At 51.6% G+C, this 19,974-nt stretch overlaps 1 protein-coding gene across 3 annotated transcripts in view; it reads left to right on the top strand.

The window, feature by feature from the left end:
• ERN1 (endoplasmic reticulum to nucleus signaling 1) overlaps positions 1 to 19,974 on the top strand; it is a 78,709-nt gene that overhangs the window by 48,980 nt on the left and 9,755 nt on the right. For 2 of the 3 annotated variants that reach the window (XM_078438296.2, XM_078438295.2), the window contains exons 5-18: positions 316 to 388; positions 2,711 to 2,833; positions 4,192 to 4,293; positions 5,120 to 5,381; positions 6,615 to 6,693; positions 7,874 to 8,039; positions 11,644 to 11,762; positions 14,466 to 14,657; positions 16,420 to 16,687; positions 17,413 to 17,503; positions 17,791 to 17,980; positions 18,754 to 18,853; positions 19,145 to 19,344; positions 19,823 to 19,970. In XM_078438296.2, coding sequence (XP_078294422.1) covers positions 316 to 388; positions 2,711 to 2,833; positions 4,192 to 4,293; positions 5,120 to 5,381; positions 6,615 to 6,693; positions 7,874 to 8,039; positions 11,644 to 11,762; positions 14,466 to 14,657; positions 16,420 to 16,687; positions 17,413 to 17,503; positions 17,791 to 17,980; positions 18,754 to 18,853; positions 19,145 to 19,344; positions 19,823 to 19,970 — 2,113 coding nt within the window. Of the gene's footprint in view, positions 1 to 315; positions 389 to 2,710; positions 2,834 to 4,121; positions 4,294 to 5,119; positions 5,382 to 6,614; positions 6,694 to 7,873; positions 8,040 to 11,643; positions 11,763 to 14,465; positions 14,658 to 16,419; positions 16,688 to 17,412; positions 17,504 to 17,790; positions 17,981 to 18,753; positions 18,854 to 19,144; positions 19,345 to 19,822; positions 19,971 to 19,974 lie in introns of those variants that run through there. The other variant, XM_078438297.2, reaches the window with a different exon arrangement.

Here is a 19,974-nt window from a genome sequence, read left to right as displayed (position 1 = left end):
ATTCTGTCACTCTCCATATTTGTGTGTTTTCAGCAAAGGTTTGTGTCTTCCCCAGAAGTGCTCTGGACAAGACACTCTGAGGGGCTCCTGGAGGGGACCCGGCGGCTGGAGTCTTGTCCACAGTGGATATGGAAGCCTAGGGCATCTAGGCCCCCCTTGTTCTTGGGTTTCCAGTCAGGAAGACTCCCATCTACCATCAACACTGCTTCTCTCTTTTTCGCAGAATTGGGTAACAGAAAGACTACAGTAAAATTATAATAATTGCACAAGACTTGGTTAACTTATTTTTTCCTTTCCTTTTTTTTTTTTTTAAAGAAACTTCCCTTTACCATCCCAGAGCTCGTACAGGCATCCCCATGCCGAAGTTCAGATGGAATTCTCTACATGGGTAAGAGTTCCTGTTTTCAACACCGAAACTTTGATCTCTTTGGAAACGAGTCCCAGGTTCTGGGACAATGGTGTGTCTGAGAGAGAGGTGTGCAGTCAGTCCCCACCAACCCTTCTGGGAAAGGTCTTTCTTGCCTTGGTTGTGCTTGTTCACGCCAGGATCAGCTGACCAATTAAGGAAAGGTTCCCCCCACTTGCGAGCAGACTTGACACATTAATATGGTTACTCATTTAACAAGCTTTTTAGCTGCTGTGTTGACTTACCCCTGTGATTTAAAGATTGCAACATACCCAGAAGCAATTGGATGAAATTTAAAGTGAACACAAGACTCTGAGCCAAGAAAGGGAAGCCAGGTTCTGCCTATTAATTATAGGACTTTCTTAGTATTTCCTGCTATCAGAATATTGGATAAAACAGCACTTAACAGCTTGGCTAGATAAGCTGCCTTCATACCTATGGGGGTCACCTCTTTCAAAGCATCAGATCGCCTCTTTTCTTTTACCATGTTGCTGCCAAAATGTCAATAAAAATGCATTTGTAATACAAAGGAGAGCTGTGTTTATCTTGAAATCATAGTAGTAATAATATCCTGTATTTATACAGCAGCTTTCCTTCTGAGGAACTGAAAGTTCTTATTGCCTATTCATGCCTCGGGAGCTTTATGTGTGTTTCTGGGCATTAAGTGCAGGCTGGATTTTTAAGTTTTTGCCAGGGACGCTGGAGCTGTTGCTTTCTCGCACACCTTCAGAAAGAGGAAGTCCCAAGCCTTGAAATTCAGAGGAAGTGATCAACAGAGGCTTTCTTTCTCCCCTGGGCCTCGCTCTGGGCCCATCTGACCATCTGTGTCCCTGTTTTCTGTCTAGTCTTCTAGCTTTTGCCAGCAGCTCATCCCTTATGATGCATTTAGGATAGTGTGTTTCCATCATCTTCGTGTGGTACCCTCTTAAGTGGTTCATTAAACATATTTAAAATTGTGGCAGTTGCCCCATCCATCATTAAAGAGGTAACTGAGTTACGCAGACTGTAATGGTTCTTGAAGTAAGGGTGCCATGCCAGATGGAAAGGGCTCATGGTCACAGCTGTTGGGTGATGTTTTCACTCTATCTGCAGATCTTTTTCATATTAAGATTTTGTTGTTGAGAACAGAAAGTTATCGACAAGTTTCACATATGTAGACTAGGCATATACATTGCATCTGTTAGAACTAAGTGTAGCTTTAGCAAATTCTGACGACCTGTGATCTTCCTGACATCCCTGTACTCTGCTTCCACGTTTCCCTTGAAAGAGGAACCTCGGCCAATAAGTTAGGAAGATACAAGTGACCACGTAAGGCCATGCCTTACAAAACGGAAATGCACACATTACGGTGAATGCGTTGACTTTCAGATGAGAGGCCCACGCTACGGGCTCACTATCACCGGGATGATGTTCTGGTGTATGTTCCGTAGATCGTAGATGCATATGCTTTGAGATTCCCCAGGAGTGTTGTTTGGCTGTGCTGTCTGCCTGTTCATACCTTTTAATCAGCTGACCGAGGAGTAGGGTGTAGTGTGTGGCTGGCAAATAACTTGCTGGCTGGCGTCAGGGGCTGAGAAAAGTTCGGCCTCATTAGCACCAGGTTGCAACCGACTACTGCCCGGTCAGAGGTATCAGCTAATGAGAGAGATAAACAGTGACGGTAGATCCTCTTAACATGTGGGCTCGTTAGTAGGGATGCGGAGATCTATGAATAATGGTTACCAGAGAGATGAACCCTTGGGTCCCTTTCTATATATAGATCCTAGTCTATGGGAAAAGGATTGTCCTTTATAGGCCAGGCTTTTCATATATATTTTTTAAGTTTATTTATTTTGAGAGGGAGAGCGAGCGGGGGAAGAGCAGAGAGAGAGGGAGAGAGAGAAAATCCCAAGCACGCCCCGTGCTGTCCGCACGCAGCCGGATCTCATGAACCAGAGCCAAAAGTCAAGACTCGGATGCTTAACCGATTGAGCCACCCAGCGCCCCCCCCCCCCCCCCCCGCCCCGAGGCCTTTTTATATTTAAGGCCACTAATCAAAGCAGTAAAATCTATGAGTTATTAGGTTAGTAGGTTTGAAGAAATTTTTAAACCATCATTAGGTTATTAAGTTATTATAAGACCCAGCGGCTCAACAAGTTTTATTATCTCATTTCCACTTACCTTGTCACCCTTGGAGCATCACGGGAATGTCTTCAACATCACAAGCACTTCAGGCCTCTCGGCACAGAGAACGTTTTGGCAGAGATACATTTTTTTCTCATATTGGATGAGCGTAAACCACAGCGTGTCCTCGTGACCTTTCAGGTAAAAAGCAGGACATTTGGTATGTTATTGATCTTCTGACCGGGGAGAAGCAGCAGACTTTGTCATCGGCCTTTGCAGACAGTCTCTGCCCATCAACCTCTCTGCTGTATCTCGGGCGAACAGGTAAGAAGGAACCTTTTATTACCTACCAGCTGCCTCTTTCCAAAAAAGAACCTGAAGTAGCCTTTGCCCGGGGCTTCATTCTCTAGAAGGTCTCCAGATCTGTTTTCTCCAAATGCGGATTTTTCCACATTGTTCCCCTTTAGAAGACCCCACAATGGCTCCCCATTGCCTGAGGGATTAGCCCAAACCACCGCAGCCTGCAAAGCCTCCACTGACTTCCCCTTTTGTCCCCTGCCTGCCTTGGCTGTGTTTCCCTCGCTCAAACATTTCCCAAGCAGTTCCCAGAAGAAGCAGTGCTATTTTTAAAGATGTTCAGTAGCGGGTCCCTCTCCGCCAGGTATGCACATTTTTGCCCTGATTTGATCTTGACCTTGAGGCCTTTTTTTGCAGTGAAAATCTTTTCCAGCTCAGCTGGGGCATCGGTTCTGAACCCTCTGTATTTTCTCTGTATTCACTTGAAAACTGAATGGTTTCTTCTTCAGCTTCTCTGTCCTGCATTATATTCAAGAAACTACTCGGGGTGCCCGGGGGTCGGGTTACCTCCACCAGATCCACAAAGTTCCCAAGGTGCTTTCTTGCACTTTTCCAAGTGACTGCAAGCACTGGTCTTCCTAATAGTGTGACCACTGTGTAACCTGGGCCATCCCTTTGCAGCTTCCGGTAGCATTTCCTTACTGCTCTTTCAGTCTCCACGGTGACCTGCCAGCCTCCAGCTGCCACCTTGTCCCGGTCAATGCTACATGCTTCGTTTTTTTTGTTATGGCCCTACCCCACTTCTAGGTACCCTTCTCTAGGATCAGCTATCTATTGCTGTATAACAAAGTACCCCATAACAGGTGGTTAAAAAAAAAAAACCATGATAAAAAAAAAAAAAAAAGTGATGTACAATTAAAAAAAGAAAACAAAACACCAACACCACCATGATATTGATTCGGTGAGTCATGAGTTCAAGGGTGCATGCAGTGTGACTGGCTTATTCCCGCCCCACATGCCATCGGCCGGGTTCACTCGTGTCTGGGACTTCAGTTCTCATCTACGTGGCCTTTCTCTTTCTACATGGATGGCCTGGACATTTTACACACAATTTAGAGAGGATGTGTCTGTAGTAATTTATTTACCTTAAAGCGTATTTATGTATTTTGAGAGAGGGTGGGAGAGAGAATCCCAACCAGCATGGAGCCCTACATGGAGCTCGATCTCACGAAACCGTGAGATCGAGACCTGAGCTGAAACCAGGAGTCGAGCACTTAACCGACTGAGCCACCCAGGCGCCCCTTGTCTGCTGTAGTTTAGATACGGGCAGCACCTCAGCGGGAGCCGTGGCCCCTCCAGGTAACAGGCTGGTGTGTGTTCTCCAGAGTATACAATCACCATGTACGACACCAAAACCCGCGAGCTCCGGTGGAATGCCACCTACTTCGACTACGCGGCCTCACTGCCGGAGGACGACGGGGACTACAGTAAGTGCTCCCTGGCGGCTGTGCGAGGTTGGCTGGGTATTTGTGACCCATGAGGAAGCAGTCTCTCCTGGACGCTGGGTTTTCTCTTAAGGCACTCTCGATCGCCAGCTTCTGGGCTTCTGGTAAATAATTTGACAGTGTTGAAGGCCGGGGCCGGGGTGAGAAGTGTGGAGGGAAACCTCAGTGAAACAGGTGGGGAGTTTAGCCTGAGAGGAGGGAGGGGTGTGCTTTGGTGAGTCCCTCCGTGTCACAGAAGGAATGCACCAGAAGCCCATGGGAGGCAGAATTAAGCGTCAGCTGTGACATCGACAGCCCACCCCGTTTCTCTCGCAAACACTCCCCCAGCTCAAGTGGACGCTAAAAAAAGGTTTTGCCATCTGAACACCGATACCTGAAAGTCTGCCAGAAATCTCCTCTGTGGGCAGACGTGGGCAGTGTCGGTGGTCAGCTTTGACTTTCAGCCTGATCAGTCCGTTCAAAATGATTGCTCTACAATATCAGAACCATAGGCCCCTCCTCTGGCTCTTTTCTCCTCCATATTTACTCTCACTAATTGAACAGAGTGCTGAAGAATCTCCCCCAAGTAAATAGCCTTCCAGGGAGTGATCCTCTTTTATGTTTAGAGCAGGCAGCTCTCACTGTCTGCATCGTGTCATAGAGCCTACACGGGTTCATTGGAAACCAGCGAAATTGTCGGGAGGATATCTGAGAATACTCCAGAAGTCTTGTTTCCTCTAGCTGAGTGACTGCCACTTGCCAGGAGAGAGAGAGGATGTGGTCACAAGGTGGGGTGAGACCGCATGCTTTGTTTATTTGATCTGTACAGAGATGTCCCACTTTGTGTCCAACGGCGATGGGCTGGTGGTGACCGTGGACAGTGAATCTGGCGACGTCCTGTGGATCCAAAACTACGCTTCCCCTGTGGTGGCCTTTTATGTCTGGCAGCGGGAGGGTCTGCGGAAGGTGATGCACATCAACGTCGCAGTGGAGACGCTGCGCTATCTGACCTTCATGTCTGGGGAGGTGGGCCGCATCACCAAGTGGAAGTACCCGTTCCCCAAGGAGACGGAGGCCAAGAGCAAGCTGACGTGAGTCTGGGTTAACTCGGGGGCAGAAGAGGGCAGCTGCGACCCAGGCGTCCCAGTCCTGCTGTAGCGTAGCGTGCCAGGGCTCGAGGCACACATCTCTGAAGCCGTGGGGTGTATAAAGAGCCAAGACGGGCTTACTCAGAAAGCTCATAATACGTATAAGAACCGGGGCATCCCTTGATGCTTCAGAACTTTTGAATATTAAATAAATTAAAATCATGAGCAGGGATAAGAAAGACACTGCCAGTATATAGCTACAGTACAATTTGGATATGTCTCAGCTGGCGCGAACACGGGAGGTGTATTTGTTTTTTAACTGTGGTTTCTGGATTTTTGCTGTTATTGAAACATTGTAAAAATCGGGAAGAGTGTTACAGTGTGTACATCTAAGACGCCCCAGGCTTGTGTTCGCCATCCCTGCCTGTTAACAACCTGAAACAAGGTCCCTTGGACTCACTGCCTCCCAGTCCCCACCTTACAGAGCTGCAGAAAAGAGCAAAGGGGACTGGAAAGTGTTCTCTGAGTTGTACACCTTTGAAACGTAAAATATTTGTTGAGAGAAGTTTCAAGAATTCAGTGGACGACCAACCCCAAAGTGGCTGTTGACAGAAACCAGAAGGGTCTGGAGGTGCCACCCCGACATCTTCATGCCGACACCACAGCCAAAGCCCAAGCCCACTCACCCCGGGGAATGGAAGTCTTACCCGGTTGGAACTTTCCGTGTATCCCTTGGCTCTAGCCATCCTGATTAGAGCAGTTGACTGTCTCTTAGGGCTTCTGTAGAACCTCTAGACTCCTTGAGAATCTGGAGAGAGAATGGCAGCTTGGTTGCTGGAGCGTGCTGTGGCCGGGACCATCTTATCTTAGAGGCTTTGCGACGGTTGCAAACATTCGGTCCTTCCCGGATGATCACCGCACATGGTTCTTTCTGCGGACATCGTGGGCATGCCGTAGTGTGGCCCTGCCATTTGCAGAGGAGGAAACCCAGGCTTGCACTTAGGTGACTTGTGCACATCTTTGTTTGTAGGCAGTGAGTGACAGCGGGGGCCTGCAGTCCGGGTTCCCAGGACAGTAGCTCGGCCTTTACATCCCCACCGCTCGGAAGGCTAGGGGTTGATCTGGTTATTCTTCTGAGTGGCATTTGGGGCTGGGATACTTCTCTCCAGAAAGGCCCCTCTTGCGGGATGCAGGAATTAAATGGCTGTGGAATGTGTGTGTCTGTTTGTCTCCTAGGCCCACCCTGTATGTCGGGAAATACTCTACCAGCCTGTATGCCTCCCCCTCCATGGTGCACGAGGGGGTCGCCGTTGTGGTAAGTCTACTTTGGGGGGCTCACAGATGCAGCCTCCTCCTAACTGCTCCTGTTCCATTTAGCAAAGATGACTCTGAGTTATAAGTGGACATGCTGTGGGTAAAGCATCAAGACACAGGTCTCAAATCCTCAGAGACAATCCCTGCCCGTACCGCATTCTACTTTGTGAGGAAAGATGCGTGACAAGAGCCCTGGTCGTGCCACTTTGCTTTCATGTTCAAGTCTAGAGTCCCCAGGCTGGTGTTCACGCCTTCCTCAGTCCAGTCAACGCAGGGCCCTTCGGCCACACTGCTGGCGTCTCTGGGAGAGTCGGATGGTCCATCTTCTCCCCGTTTCCAGAAGTTTCCTGTTCGCCTTTCTCCACCTTTGTTCAGGCGGCGCCTCGCGCTTCAAACGCTCTCCTTTCCTTTCTCCTGTCCGAAGCCTTCCCAACCTTTTGTGACCCGTCGAGGTCTCCTCAGACCTCGCCGGCCTCTCCAGACTGCTCTGTCTCTGCACGTTCGAGGCGTGATGATCGTGGCCGCTGGTCGGGTCCTTCCAGCACTGGAGCTGTCTGGTCGGCATCTCTTGTCTTCTCGGTTAGACTGTCGGCCGCTCCTGTGAGCAGGGCAGCGCCTGCACCCGGCTCCTGGCTGGAACTTGTTCTACCCTGGTCAGTGTCACCCTGCGGACTCCTTCACTTCCCTCTGCTCCTCACAGGAGCCTCTGGGAATTCCACACGCCTTCTGCCTGGTTCCCAGACCTAAGAATTTAAAAAGATGGCCACGATATAGGGCGCCTGAGTAGCTCGGTCAGTTAAACGTCTGGCTTCGGCTCAGGTCATGATCTCATGGTTTGGGAGTTGGAGCCCTGTGTCAGGCTCTGTGCTGACAGCTCAGAGCCTGGAGCCTGCTTCGGATTCTGTGTCTCCGTCTCTCTCTGCCCCTCCCCCGCGCACACTCAGTCTCTCCAAAAAATAAACATTGAAAAAAAAAAAAAAAAAAGACGTCCGTGATAAAGATGTCAACACGGCCTTGTCACATGTCGAAGGAGGGGCCTCTGCCGTCTTAGGGCCTTTGTGTCTTGTTCCGACTGTCCTGGACCAGCCCCACACAGAAATCCCTTCCCTGGAGGGTGGCCGTCCCTTGGGTGCTCGTCCGCAACGGCTGCCACAGGCCTCACTCCTGTTCTGTCTTCACAGCCCCGGGGCAGCACACTTCCTTTGCTGGAAGGCCCCCAGACTGACGGGGTCACCATTGGGGACAAAGGGGAGTGTGTGATCACGCCCAGCACAGACCTAAAGTTTGACCCTGGGCTCAAAGGGAAGAGCAAGCTCAACTACTTGAGGAACTACTGGCTTCTGATAGGTAAGAGTGGGTCTCTCGGCTCCTCAGGCAATGGCGTGCTGCCCCCTGGTGGACAAAAGCCCTCCGTGCTAGTTACTGTGGTTAATGCGCTGTGCTCAGTTCAGGTCCAAATTAGTCTTTTCAGACCTGGGAACAGTTTTACCCCCAAGGAAAATAAATAGAGTAGCTGTGTTACCAAGTCACTTCTCAAAAATTGCTTAATGTTACAGAACTCAAGTACCGACTAACATAAAATTCGTGCAGTTATCTGGCACGCTGAACGTCTTCCGTGTCGGGCATTGGCAGTAAGCACTTTAGAACCCGTCTCCTTATTTCTCACAGCGGCCCCTTGTGAGGTAGACACTCTTGGTATTTCCACTTATGGGGAACCAGGGCGGCTCCTATGGAAGAATTCCCTTGGGGTTGGTGTGGGAGCCAGGGCTGGGGGAGGAGAGGGTTGGAGACCCGGGAAGGATTGGGTGGGGTGAGGAGTCTGGTTCAAGGCTAGACTTGAGTCAGGGAGCCACAGCACAAGTCCCTGGTGTGTGTGGGGGGGTGGGGATGGGGGTGGGGAGGTGGTCCCTTTTCCTTTCTCTTCCATTTGTTGCTGTCCTTGCTAACGGCCCTTGGGTTGAATTGGGGGTCCTGTGAGCCACAGAGATAAGTTGAGATGACACCCGAAGGCAGTGAGTGTGACAGATGAAGGCAGTCATGTGAGAGGAGCTGTGTCTCTGGCAAGTGTCCCAAGCAATTAGAGCAGGACAGCGTTTTCTTGAATCTGATTTGCCTTCCTGTGCCCTGTCTCCCCCAAATCTGCTGACTGTCAGCCCCAGAGGTGGTGAGAGGTGAGGATGTAGCCTTGTGGGAGGAGAGAGGAGGCAGGGGGTGCCAGAGCACACGGGTTGATGAGGTCCCCCCACCCACCCCCACTACCCCTTTCTCTCCCCCGCCCCCCTACTAGCAGCTGACTGGAATGGAGGAGAGAGAGGGCAGTGCCAGAGGCACAGGGAAGGCACATAGAGTGGCGTGGAGGCGTGTGGGCCCAGGAGGCCGCAGGATCTGTCCCGCAGCGGCATCCGGACGGGGGTGTGTAACTGGGTGTTGCAGACAGGAGCCTGAGCGTCCTGGAGTCCCGATCGCTTCCTTCGTGGTTGTCCCGGTCCTGTTCTTTGTTCTTCCTGACTCCCTGTAGCCACTTTCTTCTGGTTATTTTTACAGAATAATGGGCAAAGGAGATAACAAAGTAATTCTACCTTTTTTTTGAACAAAAGTAGTTTCAAGAGCATGTGTGAGTGGACCCAGGTGAAGAAAAAAAATAGCTGATGAGTGGAGGCTATTAAAATCACAAGGTCACTTAGTTTTATGTACCAGTTAAGGGATACATAAATTGCCCACCAGTGGTCACGAAGTGAACAAACTGTTGGAAACTAAGGAAATGTGTATGTAAGAGTATAAAAAACATGGGGAGAAAGTCTTCATGGCTAGGTTGCAAAAAGATACCCTTTTTAAAAAAAAAAAATTTTTTTTAATGTTTATTTTTGAGAGAGAGACGGAACATGAGTGGGGGAGGGGCAGAGAGAGAGGGAGACACAGAATCCGAAGCAGGCTCCAGGCTCTGAGCTGTCAACACAGAGCCCGATGCAGGGCTCGAACCCACAAACTGTGAGATCATGACCCGAGCTGAAGTCAGACGCTTAACTGAGCCACCCAGGCGCCGCAGAAAGATATCCTTTTAAGATGTAAAGGTTGTCCAAGTAAGACAACTGAGAAACTCAACAAAGTATAAAGAAGTAATTAGGGGATCCTCTCACACCTCTGAAGTCCCCTTGAGGAGCTCCAGAGCCAGTCATTTTTAAATAAGGCAGTGGAACGACTTGACCATCTCTGCATAGACTCAGGGCCACAGGTACAATAACATGCGCTCTTTTACGTCCAGCCTTGTCCTTTGATTTGGTGTTTGTGGAAGACATTAAGGATCGTCCCTCTTTCCCACTGGTCTGGAAAATAAATTGAGTCCATTCACCTTGAGTGGCACAGCCTTAGGGTTTCCCCCAAGCAGTGGCCCTAACCCGGACTGCCCTTGGCTTCTCCTGGGGGCTCTGTCACAGAAACACGTGTGACCCCTGCAGATCCCAATTCAGTAGGTCTGGGGCAGGGCCTGTGCTTTTTGCTCTGGAGCCCAGACATGGTGATGGGGACAGATAAATCACTAAGACCAGGTACTGTTTGTACACGTTTGAGGATCTCATGATTGGCCTTGTGGAGCCGCTGGTTCGGAGTGTGCAGAATGAGATTCCTAAAGGCCCAGATTCGGGAGAAACCTGTTCAGGAGAAGTAGCCCTGGAGGAAGCGGGCTGCGGGCTAATCAGGGCTGCAGTGGTCTGTTGTGGGGGGAGTTGCAGGGTTGGGGGAGGCCCCCGCAGCACAAGGCGGCACATGGAAGGCACCCTGCTTTCCCCTAGAGCAAAGGTTTCTCATTAGTGAACCTCAGAGGCACCGGGAGAAATTCACATTCAGACCCCCGGGCCCCATCAGTAAGTCTGATCTCAGGGCTGAGGTAGGTGGACCCCACCTGAGGACACCCTGCTTCACGGCAAAGCATGTCTCACGGTCCTCACCTGGCGATGGTTTAAAACAAAACAAGGTTTCCCTTAAAGAGCAGTCTTCTCTTGTAGATAGAGAACTGACCTAAAGATAAAGGTTTTTTCCAGATCAAGGAATGTACACAGCTTGGACTAGTTCTTGCTTATTTTTGTCTTGGAAATACAGATCATAAAATCTTTGATAGGTTTGAGAGAACAGTGGAGGGATCCATAGGGTGAGACCCAAATCACAGTGAAAGAACAAAAAAGAAAGTATGTCAGGGGGCTGACAGCCCAGCGTGAGAGTGAACTGGTTCTTCTGGGTAGTTAGTACAGGAGTCATTTAATGTTAGAGCTAAACAGACTTTCCCGCCAGATCAAGTCCCAGTTGCTTATTTTATATTCAACTTTGTCTCTCTTACAGTGAAATGCACACAGTAGGCGCTCATTCAGTGTGTAACATGTACTAGATAGTGTGGAGAACAGGGAGTGGGCGCTGAGAGAGCCGTGACCCTCTGCTCCCCAGCAAATCCATCGTGTTTCTCTTTTATGCATAATTCACCACTTCCCAGGATGGAAGTATGCATGCAGATCATCGGAATAGAACTCCGCCTGAGCAATTTAAATATCAAGGGGGGAACGTGAGACGCTTAGTAGAGGGATATTACAAGGTAACTGGGGAGAACTGCGTGAATTTTTAATGAAGCTTCATGATGCTTGGGCAGCATACAGCCTAAAGTAGGAATTACCCACACAAGTCTTACTCTGAACACGTCTCGAAGGTCCTGATTCTTCTCATGACAAGGACACTTCTTTGTCCCTCATTATGAAATTCAGAATACTGTATACGTGCCACCGGGTAATCAAACTTCTGTCTCGATGAGATTTTTCTGGTAATTGCCTGTCGTTTTCTCTCACTTTACAAATGTGGGTGTTTGCGCTGTGGGCCCCTCAGCGGGGAGCCACTGTAGGCTAAGCTTAGCGTGGGGGGCTTTCACCGTGTGGGGGGGCTGCTCTCATGGAAGGCTTGTTTCCTCTCATAGGACACCATGAAACCCCCCTGTCTGCGTCTACCAAGATGCTGGAGAGATTCCCCAATAATCTGCCCAAACATCGAGAAAATGTGATTCCTGCCGATTCAGAGAAGAAGAGCTTTGAGGAAGTGAGTGGGGGCGTAAACAGTTAGTTCCTGGCTCCTCATGTGAGGTGTTGGGGGCTAAGGCATTTGCCCTTGGCTTTAGAGCTTACGGTGAACTCGGGAGGGGAGAGGGATGCTCGGGAATCCGTAGCACGCATCACCCCATGACAGACTGCTGGGGGGTTGGTGCTAAGGGCTTAGTGACAGCTGTAAGAAGGGTGGAGGGATGGGGGCGGGGGGGTCTGGCTCGGTGGGAGAGAGGCAGAGGGCACTGGAGGGAAGAGAGCAGCAGAGATGAGGGCCTGGAGGTGGGACTGACCTTGCCTGGGCACCTCTGGGGCCGATACCTACTCCGAAGCCACCGGGGGGGAGTCGTGAGAAGTGGGGCCGTGTCCTACAGAGGAACCATGTTACCAAGGTTCTCTGGCACGTGGCAGTGGAGCAAAGGGTTGATGAAAAGAGGACGTGGGAGACCTGAAGCTTCACGAAGCCAAGAGTGGCCCTTTGGAAGCAGCCTGCGTGGCTGCTCGGTCTGGTGGGGACCCAGGGTGCCCACGGGATGGAGCTTTGGGCAGTGGGGAGGCCCACCCAAGCGGTAGCTGCCATGAGCCTCTGACCTGGGCTGCCCTCCTGCAGCCCTGGGGAGGCAGGGTGCCAGTCAGGGTCTCAGCTGGACACCAGTGGCCACTCAGATTAGGACGATCGGAGGGCAGTGTAATGAAGAGATTGTTCACACAGATGTGGACAGTCCCAGGGCTTCTCTTAGCATCCTTTAGCCCGAAGTTGGGGGGAGGGAGTGGAAAGGGCCCCAGGCCAGGAGCCTAGAGGTTCAGTTGACATGTTCAGCAACCCCACGGAACTGGACCTCATTCTCCTCCCTCTGGCCCATCTGCTGGTGTCCCAGTCAGAAGCCAGGGGGCTGGGAGACCACTGCTATGCCCGTAGGTGGCACAGAGCAGGTGGAGAAGGCAGGAGGGTGGCTCTGCAGGCAGGGGTCCAGCATGGCCAGTGAGGTGGGGGCGGGTCCGAAGGTCCATTTGGACTTGACGAGTCTTGGCATCCTTGCCATGGAGACCCCAGGCCCGAGAAGGGGCCTGAGAAGGGACAAGGTCCAAGGAAGACGAGAGGGGCTGGCTTGCGGGGGGACCACGATCACGGCAAGTTCACTGTAGGGGTCCAGATTTTATCCAGAGAGAAAGGAAGGAAAAGCATGTGCCTGTTGAAGATTCTAGAGCAAGATATCTTGAGTTGCCTGTTACTCTAGAGGTAGCCAGTTGGGAAAATACATGGAGTCCTAGGACAGTGATTTTGGAAAGCATTGGTGCCCTAAAGTCTCCATCTGATTTTGATCTTATCAAAGTGACTCCTATCCATCCTGGAACGCTTAGAAAATAAAAGTATAGAGAAGAAAGAGGACAGTACCCTTAATGTAACACCCAGAGGTAGCCACAGTTAGGATTTTAATAATCATCCAAACTTGAACAGAGTTTTCTAAAACTCCATTAAAATACTCTGAAGTACATTGATATGGCAGTAAGGCACCTTCTTTAACAAACGCGTTTGAACAGAATCTAACCAAAGGAGGGTTGCTCCTGGTCACGTGCTCAGCAGACATTCCTGAGCTGCCGGCTCCACACCAGCCGTCCCACCCAGTCCCATGCACTGTAGGGGTGGGGCAGCTGCTGGGAGAGAGCCCTAGGCAGGAATTGGGACGGGAGAGGTGGGTGCGTGGGGTCGGTGTTGGGGGGGATGCCAAACCCTCTGCACTTGCCCAGAGGCCGTGCAGTCACTTCATTGGACAAGCAGTAATGGCACTCCTGGAACCCTGGATGTTCGAGAATGAATCGACGTGTTCTATAAACTGTTCTTGAAGTCCTAGAGCCTCCAAGAAGTTCAGACGGAAGGTCCACTTTTATCTGATTTCATTCTGGGCTTCCCAAGTAAAAGTTTTTTTAACAAAAGATTCTGATGTTTTTCTGAAACTTTGAAACAGAGTGGAATACTCGAGAAAATGATTTTGTTTTTGGAGTTGCACCGAAAGTTTATAAGCCACAGAAGCAAGCTGCTTCATTACTCTTCAGCCGCGTGTGTGAGCACACACATTGTTTTCCTTTTTATTTTTTAAATTTATTTATTTATTTTGAGAGAAAGGGCACATGTGTGCACACGAGTGGAAGAGGGGCAGAGAGTCGGGGTGAGAGAGAATACCAAGCAGGCTCTGCACCGTCAGTGTGGAGTCTGACACTGGGCTCGATCCCACAAACTGAGGTCATGACTTGAGCCAAAATCAAGAGTCTGACGCTTAATCCACTGAGCCACCTTTTTAATGTGACATGGTATTAATGACCGCCAACATTTTTACCAGACTTTGTTACAGATGATTTCAGAGTTTTCCCAGTTACCAAATCTACCATCAAAGGAGGAGGTCTCTGCCTTCAGTCAGGCTTTTCAAAAGAATATGGGATCTGAAGCCATTTCCCAAAGTACTGCTGTTAGAACTCTTCCTCAGTACTGATACAATCGCTACAATAAAGCATGGCCTCTCAGGGCAGTCACTTTGATAAAGACAGCGATTGTTTGGCTTTGTGATCTTTGATGAGCTTTAAAAAAAACACATTTTACGGTGGGGGTCATTCCTGGTAAATAGTCATGACTACTCTTGACTGTTTGGCCATTTCGTATCTGGCTCAAATTCTGCAGTGACATAGTCCCTCTGTCCCACACAAGGTTATCAACCTGGTCGAGCAGACTTCAGAAAATGCGCCCACCGCCGTTTCACAGGAGGTGGAGGAGAAGTTCGAGCATGCCCCCGCTAAGCCCGAGGCCCCCGTGGACTCTGTGCTGAAGGACATAGCCACCATCATCCTGAGCACCTTCCTGCTCATCGGCTGGGTGGCCTTCATCATCACCTACCCCTTGGTAAAGCTCGGCCCCTTCCCTTTGCCTTCCTGTATGTTTTTGAACTGTGCTGGTCACCTGATGTGCATGACAAACGAGCAGATATGTTTCCTTTCACATTTAAGAGTAAGTATGTGCTTCTCTTCAGAAACATTGTAATCAAAGAGACACTAGCTTCTCAGGAAATTTTTTTACCTATGTCTTAGAGTTAACTCATTGTAAAAGCTGATCTGTAAACCTTGCTTGCAGATCATTTTAGGGTTTTTTGTTTGTTTTTATTTTTGTTTTAAGAGAAGGAAGTCCTTCTTAAAGTTTATTTATTTATCTTTGAGAGAGACAGAGACAGCGTGAGCAGGAGAGGAGCAGAGAGAGAGAGGAGGAGAGAAAGAATCCCAAGCAGGCTCCTCACTGTCCGCACAGAGCCTGATGTGGGGTTCAAACTCATGAACCCGTGAGATCGTGACCTGAGCCGAAACCAAGAGTTGGGACGCTTAACCGACTGAGCCATCCAAAGTTAACTATTTCCCTTTTTGAGAATAGTCATAATAGATGAAAATCCACTTAACTTTCCTCCCTTACAAACTGCCTCTTAGAGACACTGGCACGAGTGAAAACGGCGGCCCCCCTTGCACTTTCTAGTTGGAAATGAGCGAGCTAAATTTACATGGTTGAATATGTTGTGGGTTGGATAAAACCTTGTAGAAGAATACTCCATATTCGAGTTGCTCAGAGCATTGAAGTGTCATCACCTGGGAATACTAGTGCCCAGGAAGCTCATGTCCCCTGCAGGAATGGCGATGACAGACCCTTCCATTGGTACAGATGGGTCCACTCCACGTGCACTGTTTTTTATTTTACCTCACACAGTCCTGCGAGGTCATTATTACTGTGCCCTGCCCACAAATGAAGAAGCTGGGCTCTGGGAAGTTAAATAACTTTCCCAGGGTTAGTCAGCCGGTGATGGATTTGAACCCAAGTTCAGAGAGAGAGAGAGAGAGAGAGAGAGAGAGTGTGTGTGTGTCGGGGGGTGTACACGAGAACCAGAAAACTCCCAGGGGGTGTTGGCTACAGACCCATCCCTTCGGTCCCCTTCCCACACAGGCAGTACAATCATGGCTCACTGCTGCTTCAAATTATGACAAAGAATTTCTCAGAACAGAGAGAAGAGTGTGGGGTATGGGGAGGGCAGCTTGATGAGATGGGGCTGGAGTGGGGCCTTGGCCAGGCGCCACATTTCAGCCACATTCTGGCTGTGTGGCCGTGGGAAGATGGCAGCAAGGTTCCGAGCCCCCGCTGCTTCCTCTGCCTGGTCGGTGGCTGTCTGTGCACTCCCCTCTGTCAAGTGCACAGCCGTAGTGGACGGCAAGCCTGGAGCTGCCTGTGTCCACCATGCTCCAAGCTACGTGGCATAACCATTCTTCCTCTTTGGTTTCATTTTTGCAACCACTCCCAGACTTCCGTGAAAGTCCCAGGATTTTAGACTTAAGTGGAGCCCCCTTCTTCTGGCCCAGCCTCCACCTACAGCTCAGTCCCCCCTCCCGCCCCTGTCGGGCCCGTCCAGCGGGGGGCGTGGGCTGTCCTGGGAACTCCTAACTGGCGAGAAGCACTCGAGTCTTCCAACCACCCTATCCCCCCTCCTGTGCCTTCTCACTGGTCTCCTCCCACCCCCACCCCTTGGGCAGCGTACCTGCTTCCTCTGCCACAGGGAGCCTCACCCTTCCAGCCTCCCTCTGTCCCCGGGGGAGCGGGCTGCACGTGTCTGGATGTGCGTTTCTCTCCCCAGAGCATGCATCAGCAGCAGCAGCTCCAGCACCAGCAGTTCCAGAAGGAACTAGAGAAAATCCAGCTCCTGCAACAGCAGCAGCTGCCCTTCCATCCCCCTGGAGACGTGGCTCAGGATGCTGAGCTCCTGGACTCGTCCGGCCTGTACTCAGAGAGCTCGGGCACCAGCAGCCCCAGCACATCCCCCAGAGCCTCCAACCACTCGCTCCACTCCAGTGGCTCTGCCTCCAGGGCTGGTGCCAGCCCCTTCCTGGAGCAGGACGATGAAGGTAAAGCGGGTTGCCATTTTGGTGCTGTTTTCTCTTTCATTTGAACACAACCCGAGAGGCATGTTCTTCGGGGGAGTCTCCGTGGGACTGTGAAGTGTCGTTTCTGAGGGCTCACCGTGTTCTCACCTAGGTCCCTTTCCCCCTGGGGGCCAGGCTTGCATGCCATCCGGGCCTCTCCCACTCGGGGGGCCTTTTGGGGTCTACCTTGTCCTCCTGCCATCTTGCCCCATAAGGGCTGGCAGTTGCTGCTGACCAGAGGTGCACTGGGCATCTGGCTTGGGGGAGTCCCTGCAGCCAGTCCGTGGCCAAGTGTGACTGCTGATCCCGGTCCCTCTGGGAAGTGGGTTCGGGCCGGTTGTCAGGGCCGATGTTCTGAGGGGATGGGTACAGAGCTAGTGTACGAGACCTGAGCCCCAGACCAGGCCACCCCTGGTCTCTTCATTGCACATCCACTGCCTGGAGGCTCCAGGCTCAAATCGTAGGCGGGTCTGTGGAGAAGCCCTGTCTTCTGACAATAATGTAAAGGCAGGAACAGAGGGCAGGAGGCGGGGGAGGTGGCAGCCCTGGGTGTCGATGCCCTGCGGGCGCTTGTTACCGGGGGGCTGGGAACCTAGAGCCTGTGAGATCCCATCTCTGAACCTGAGCTCAGGACGCTGCTACCGTTCTGGCCTCAAGGTGTTTCAGGTTAGGTTTGCTTAAAACAACTTCTTCCTGTTTTGTCCCAGATGAGGAAACCAGCATGGTGATTGTTGGGAAGATCTCATTCTGTCCCAAGGACGTGCTGGGCCACGGAGCTGAGGGCACGATTGTGTACCGGTGAGTGGATTGGAGAGCTCTGTGACTTGCCCTCACGTCCAGGTCTGTCGGCCTGCAGGTGGCACGCCAGGCTGGGGGGTGCCGCAGGGTCACGGTGGTGGCCAAGACGGAGGACTTCACCTCCAGGGAGGAAGTGCTGGCCGCGTGGTGGTCGGTCAGGGGCTACGAGGCTCCCAGGGTGGCTGCCGCATCGCAGAAGGAGCACCATGGGTCTGCGGGGTCTCCCGTTTCCACAGCCTGGCTCGCCCCCCCCCCCCCCCAAACCAACCTGTGGTCCTTGTCCTCAGGGGCATGTTCGACAACCGCGATGTGGCCGTCAAGAGGATCCTCCCCGAGTGTTTCAGTTTCGCGGACCGTGAGGTCCAGCTGCTTCGGGAATCAGACGAGCACCCCAACGTGATTCGTTACTTCTGCACGGAGAGGGACCGGCAGTTCCAGTACATTGCCATCGAGCTGTGTGCGGCCACCCTGCAGGAGGTGGGTGCCCCCGGGGCCGCTTTGCCTTCGTCCTGCGGCCTCCCTGCTCCTGGAGGCAGGTGGCGCGAGAGACTGTCATTTCTTTTCCCTTTATTTCTCTGTATTCACTTTACTGAAGTTACAACACCGCACACTCACGTAGATGAACATTTGGTGCATGTGACGGGGCTCACACCCATGTAACCACAAACAATCCGGTTGGAGGGTATTTTTATCACCTCAGCTTCAGTTGGGTGGGATGGTCTTTGGTTACAGTTAGTATCTCTGTCCCTCCGCCTCCAGAAAACCTGGCAGTTGTTCTCCCGGTGGGTTAGGGCTGCTCTGGGCTTGGAGGATGCTGGTTGAGGAGTCAGGTCATTGAGACCATCCAGCGAACTCCTTTTGCTCAGTCTCCAGGCTCACGTGACACTATGTCAGTATCAGACACCTGCAGGTTTGCCTGTAGGAGGCAGTGAACTTGAGTTCCTTGCCCTCTTACCTTTCTCACCGCACACGAGCCAGCTGGAACTTTTAAGTTCGCCTACGGCTGCCAGAGAAAGTCCGTGAGCAAATGTGCATTTGGACAGAGTGTGGTCAGTACAACTTCCCGTTTCTTTCTTAAAACAGGATCAGAGAAAATGAGCCAACCTAATCCCAAACATTAATTAAGGCCAAAAGTTGCAGGCAGGACTTTCCTGAATACAATTGAATCACTTAGAGAAAAAAAGTGCTGTGTGGAGGGGCCCGTCCCCAAGGGCTGTGTGCGTGACCTGGCTGTCGTGTGTCTCTTGCAGTACGTGGAGCAGAAGGACTTCGCCCACCTCGGCCTGGAGCCCATCACCTTGCTGCAGCAGACCACCTCGGGCCTGGCCCATTTGCACTCCCTCAACATTGGTGAGAAGCTTCCCCTGTATTTACCAGCCGCGGCCCGGTGGGGAGCTCCCTTGCTGGGGAGGGGTCCTTGCCTCTGCTGAGAATCTCAGCGTCCTCGCTGGTGTGCCTGTGGGGTTTTTAGGTGGCCTTTTGAGAATAAGAATTTGAGGAGGAATCTTTCACAGCTGCAAACCAGAAAACCCTTAGAGGTCTGGCGGGCCCGCTGGGAGTCCGTGAAGAGTGCACTCCCCGCCGCAGGAGGAGGCCCGACGCCACTGGTAAATACCAGACTGATCTGGAGTTTTCTATTAGTTCACAGAGACCTGAAGCCCCACAACATTCTCCTGTCCATGCCCAACGCACATGGCAGGATCAAGGCCATGATCTCTGACTTCGGCCTCTGCAAGAAGCTGGCTGTGGGCAGGCACAGTTTCAGCCGCCGCTCAGGAGTGCCTGGCACAGAAGGCTGGATCGCTCCGGAGATGCTGAGCGAGGACTGTAAGGACAATCCCGTGAGTAGTGGGAGCAGCTCTGGGGAAAACTGCCAGCCTCCCGCATCTTCGGGGACGAGAGCCTCCGCATTCAAGACTTGGGGGCTGCGGCGCACGTAGCTGGAACATGACAGTTCTTTATCAAAGAGCTTCTGTGTGAATAGCATGCTGCTGGCGTTTTCCATGTGGTCTCGTGTTCAGACAAGTGAAAGGGGCAGCTCCCGTAGTAGTGTGGGCAGTTGTCCGTGTCTCCCCCCTACTTTTCAGTCACTTCCAACCCCAGCCAGTCGGCTCTAGAGCCCACGTTCCACTGCAAACACCGACCCTCATGCAGCCCCTGCGGGTGCCAGCGCTGCTCTGGGCACTTCTGGCGTGCTAGTCCAGTCTCCCTGGACCCTTCAAGGTGGTAGAAGCAACGGCAGCACTCCTGTCCTTGCTGCTTCTCAGTGAGGATGAGAATTTTCCAGAAGCCTCTCACACCCTGCGTCTCTCTTTTCAGACCTACACAGTGGACATCTTCTCTGCGGGCTGTGTCTTTTACTACGTGATATCTGAGGGCAGCCACCCTTTTGGCAAGTCCCTGCAGCGGCAGGCCAACATCCTCCTGGGCGCCTACAGCCTCGACTGCTTACACCCGGAGAAGCACGGTGA

This window comes from Panthera onca, chromosome E1 (assembly GCF_046562875.1).
Source record: "Panthera onca isolate mPanOnc1 chromosome E1, mPanOnc1 haplotype 2, whole genome shotgun sequence".
Classification (NCBI taxonomy): Eukaryota; Metazoa; Chordata; class Mammalia; order Carnivora; family Felidae; genus Panthera; species Panthera onca.
This window is presented reverse-complemented; position numbering and strand designations above follow the sequence as displayed.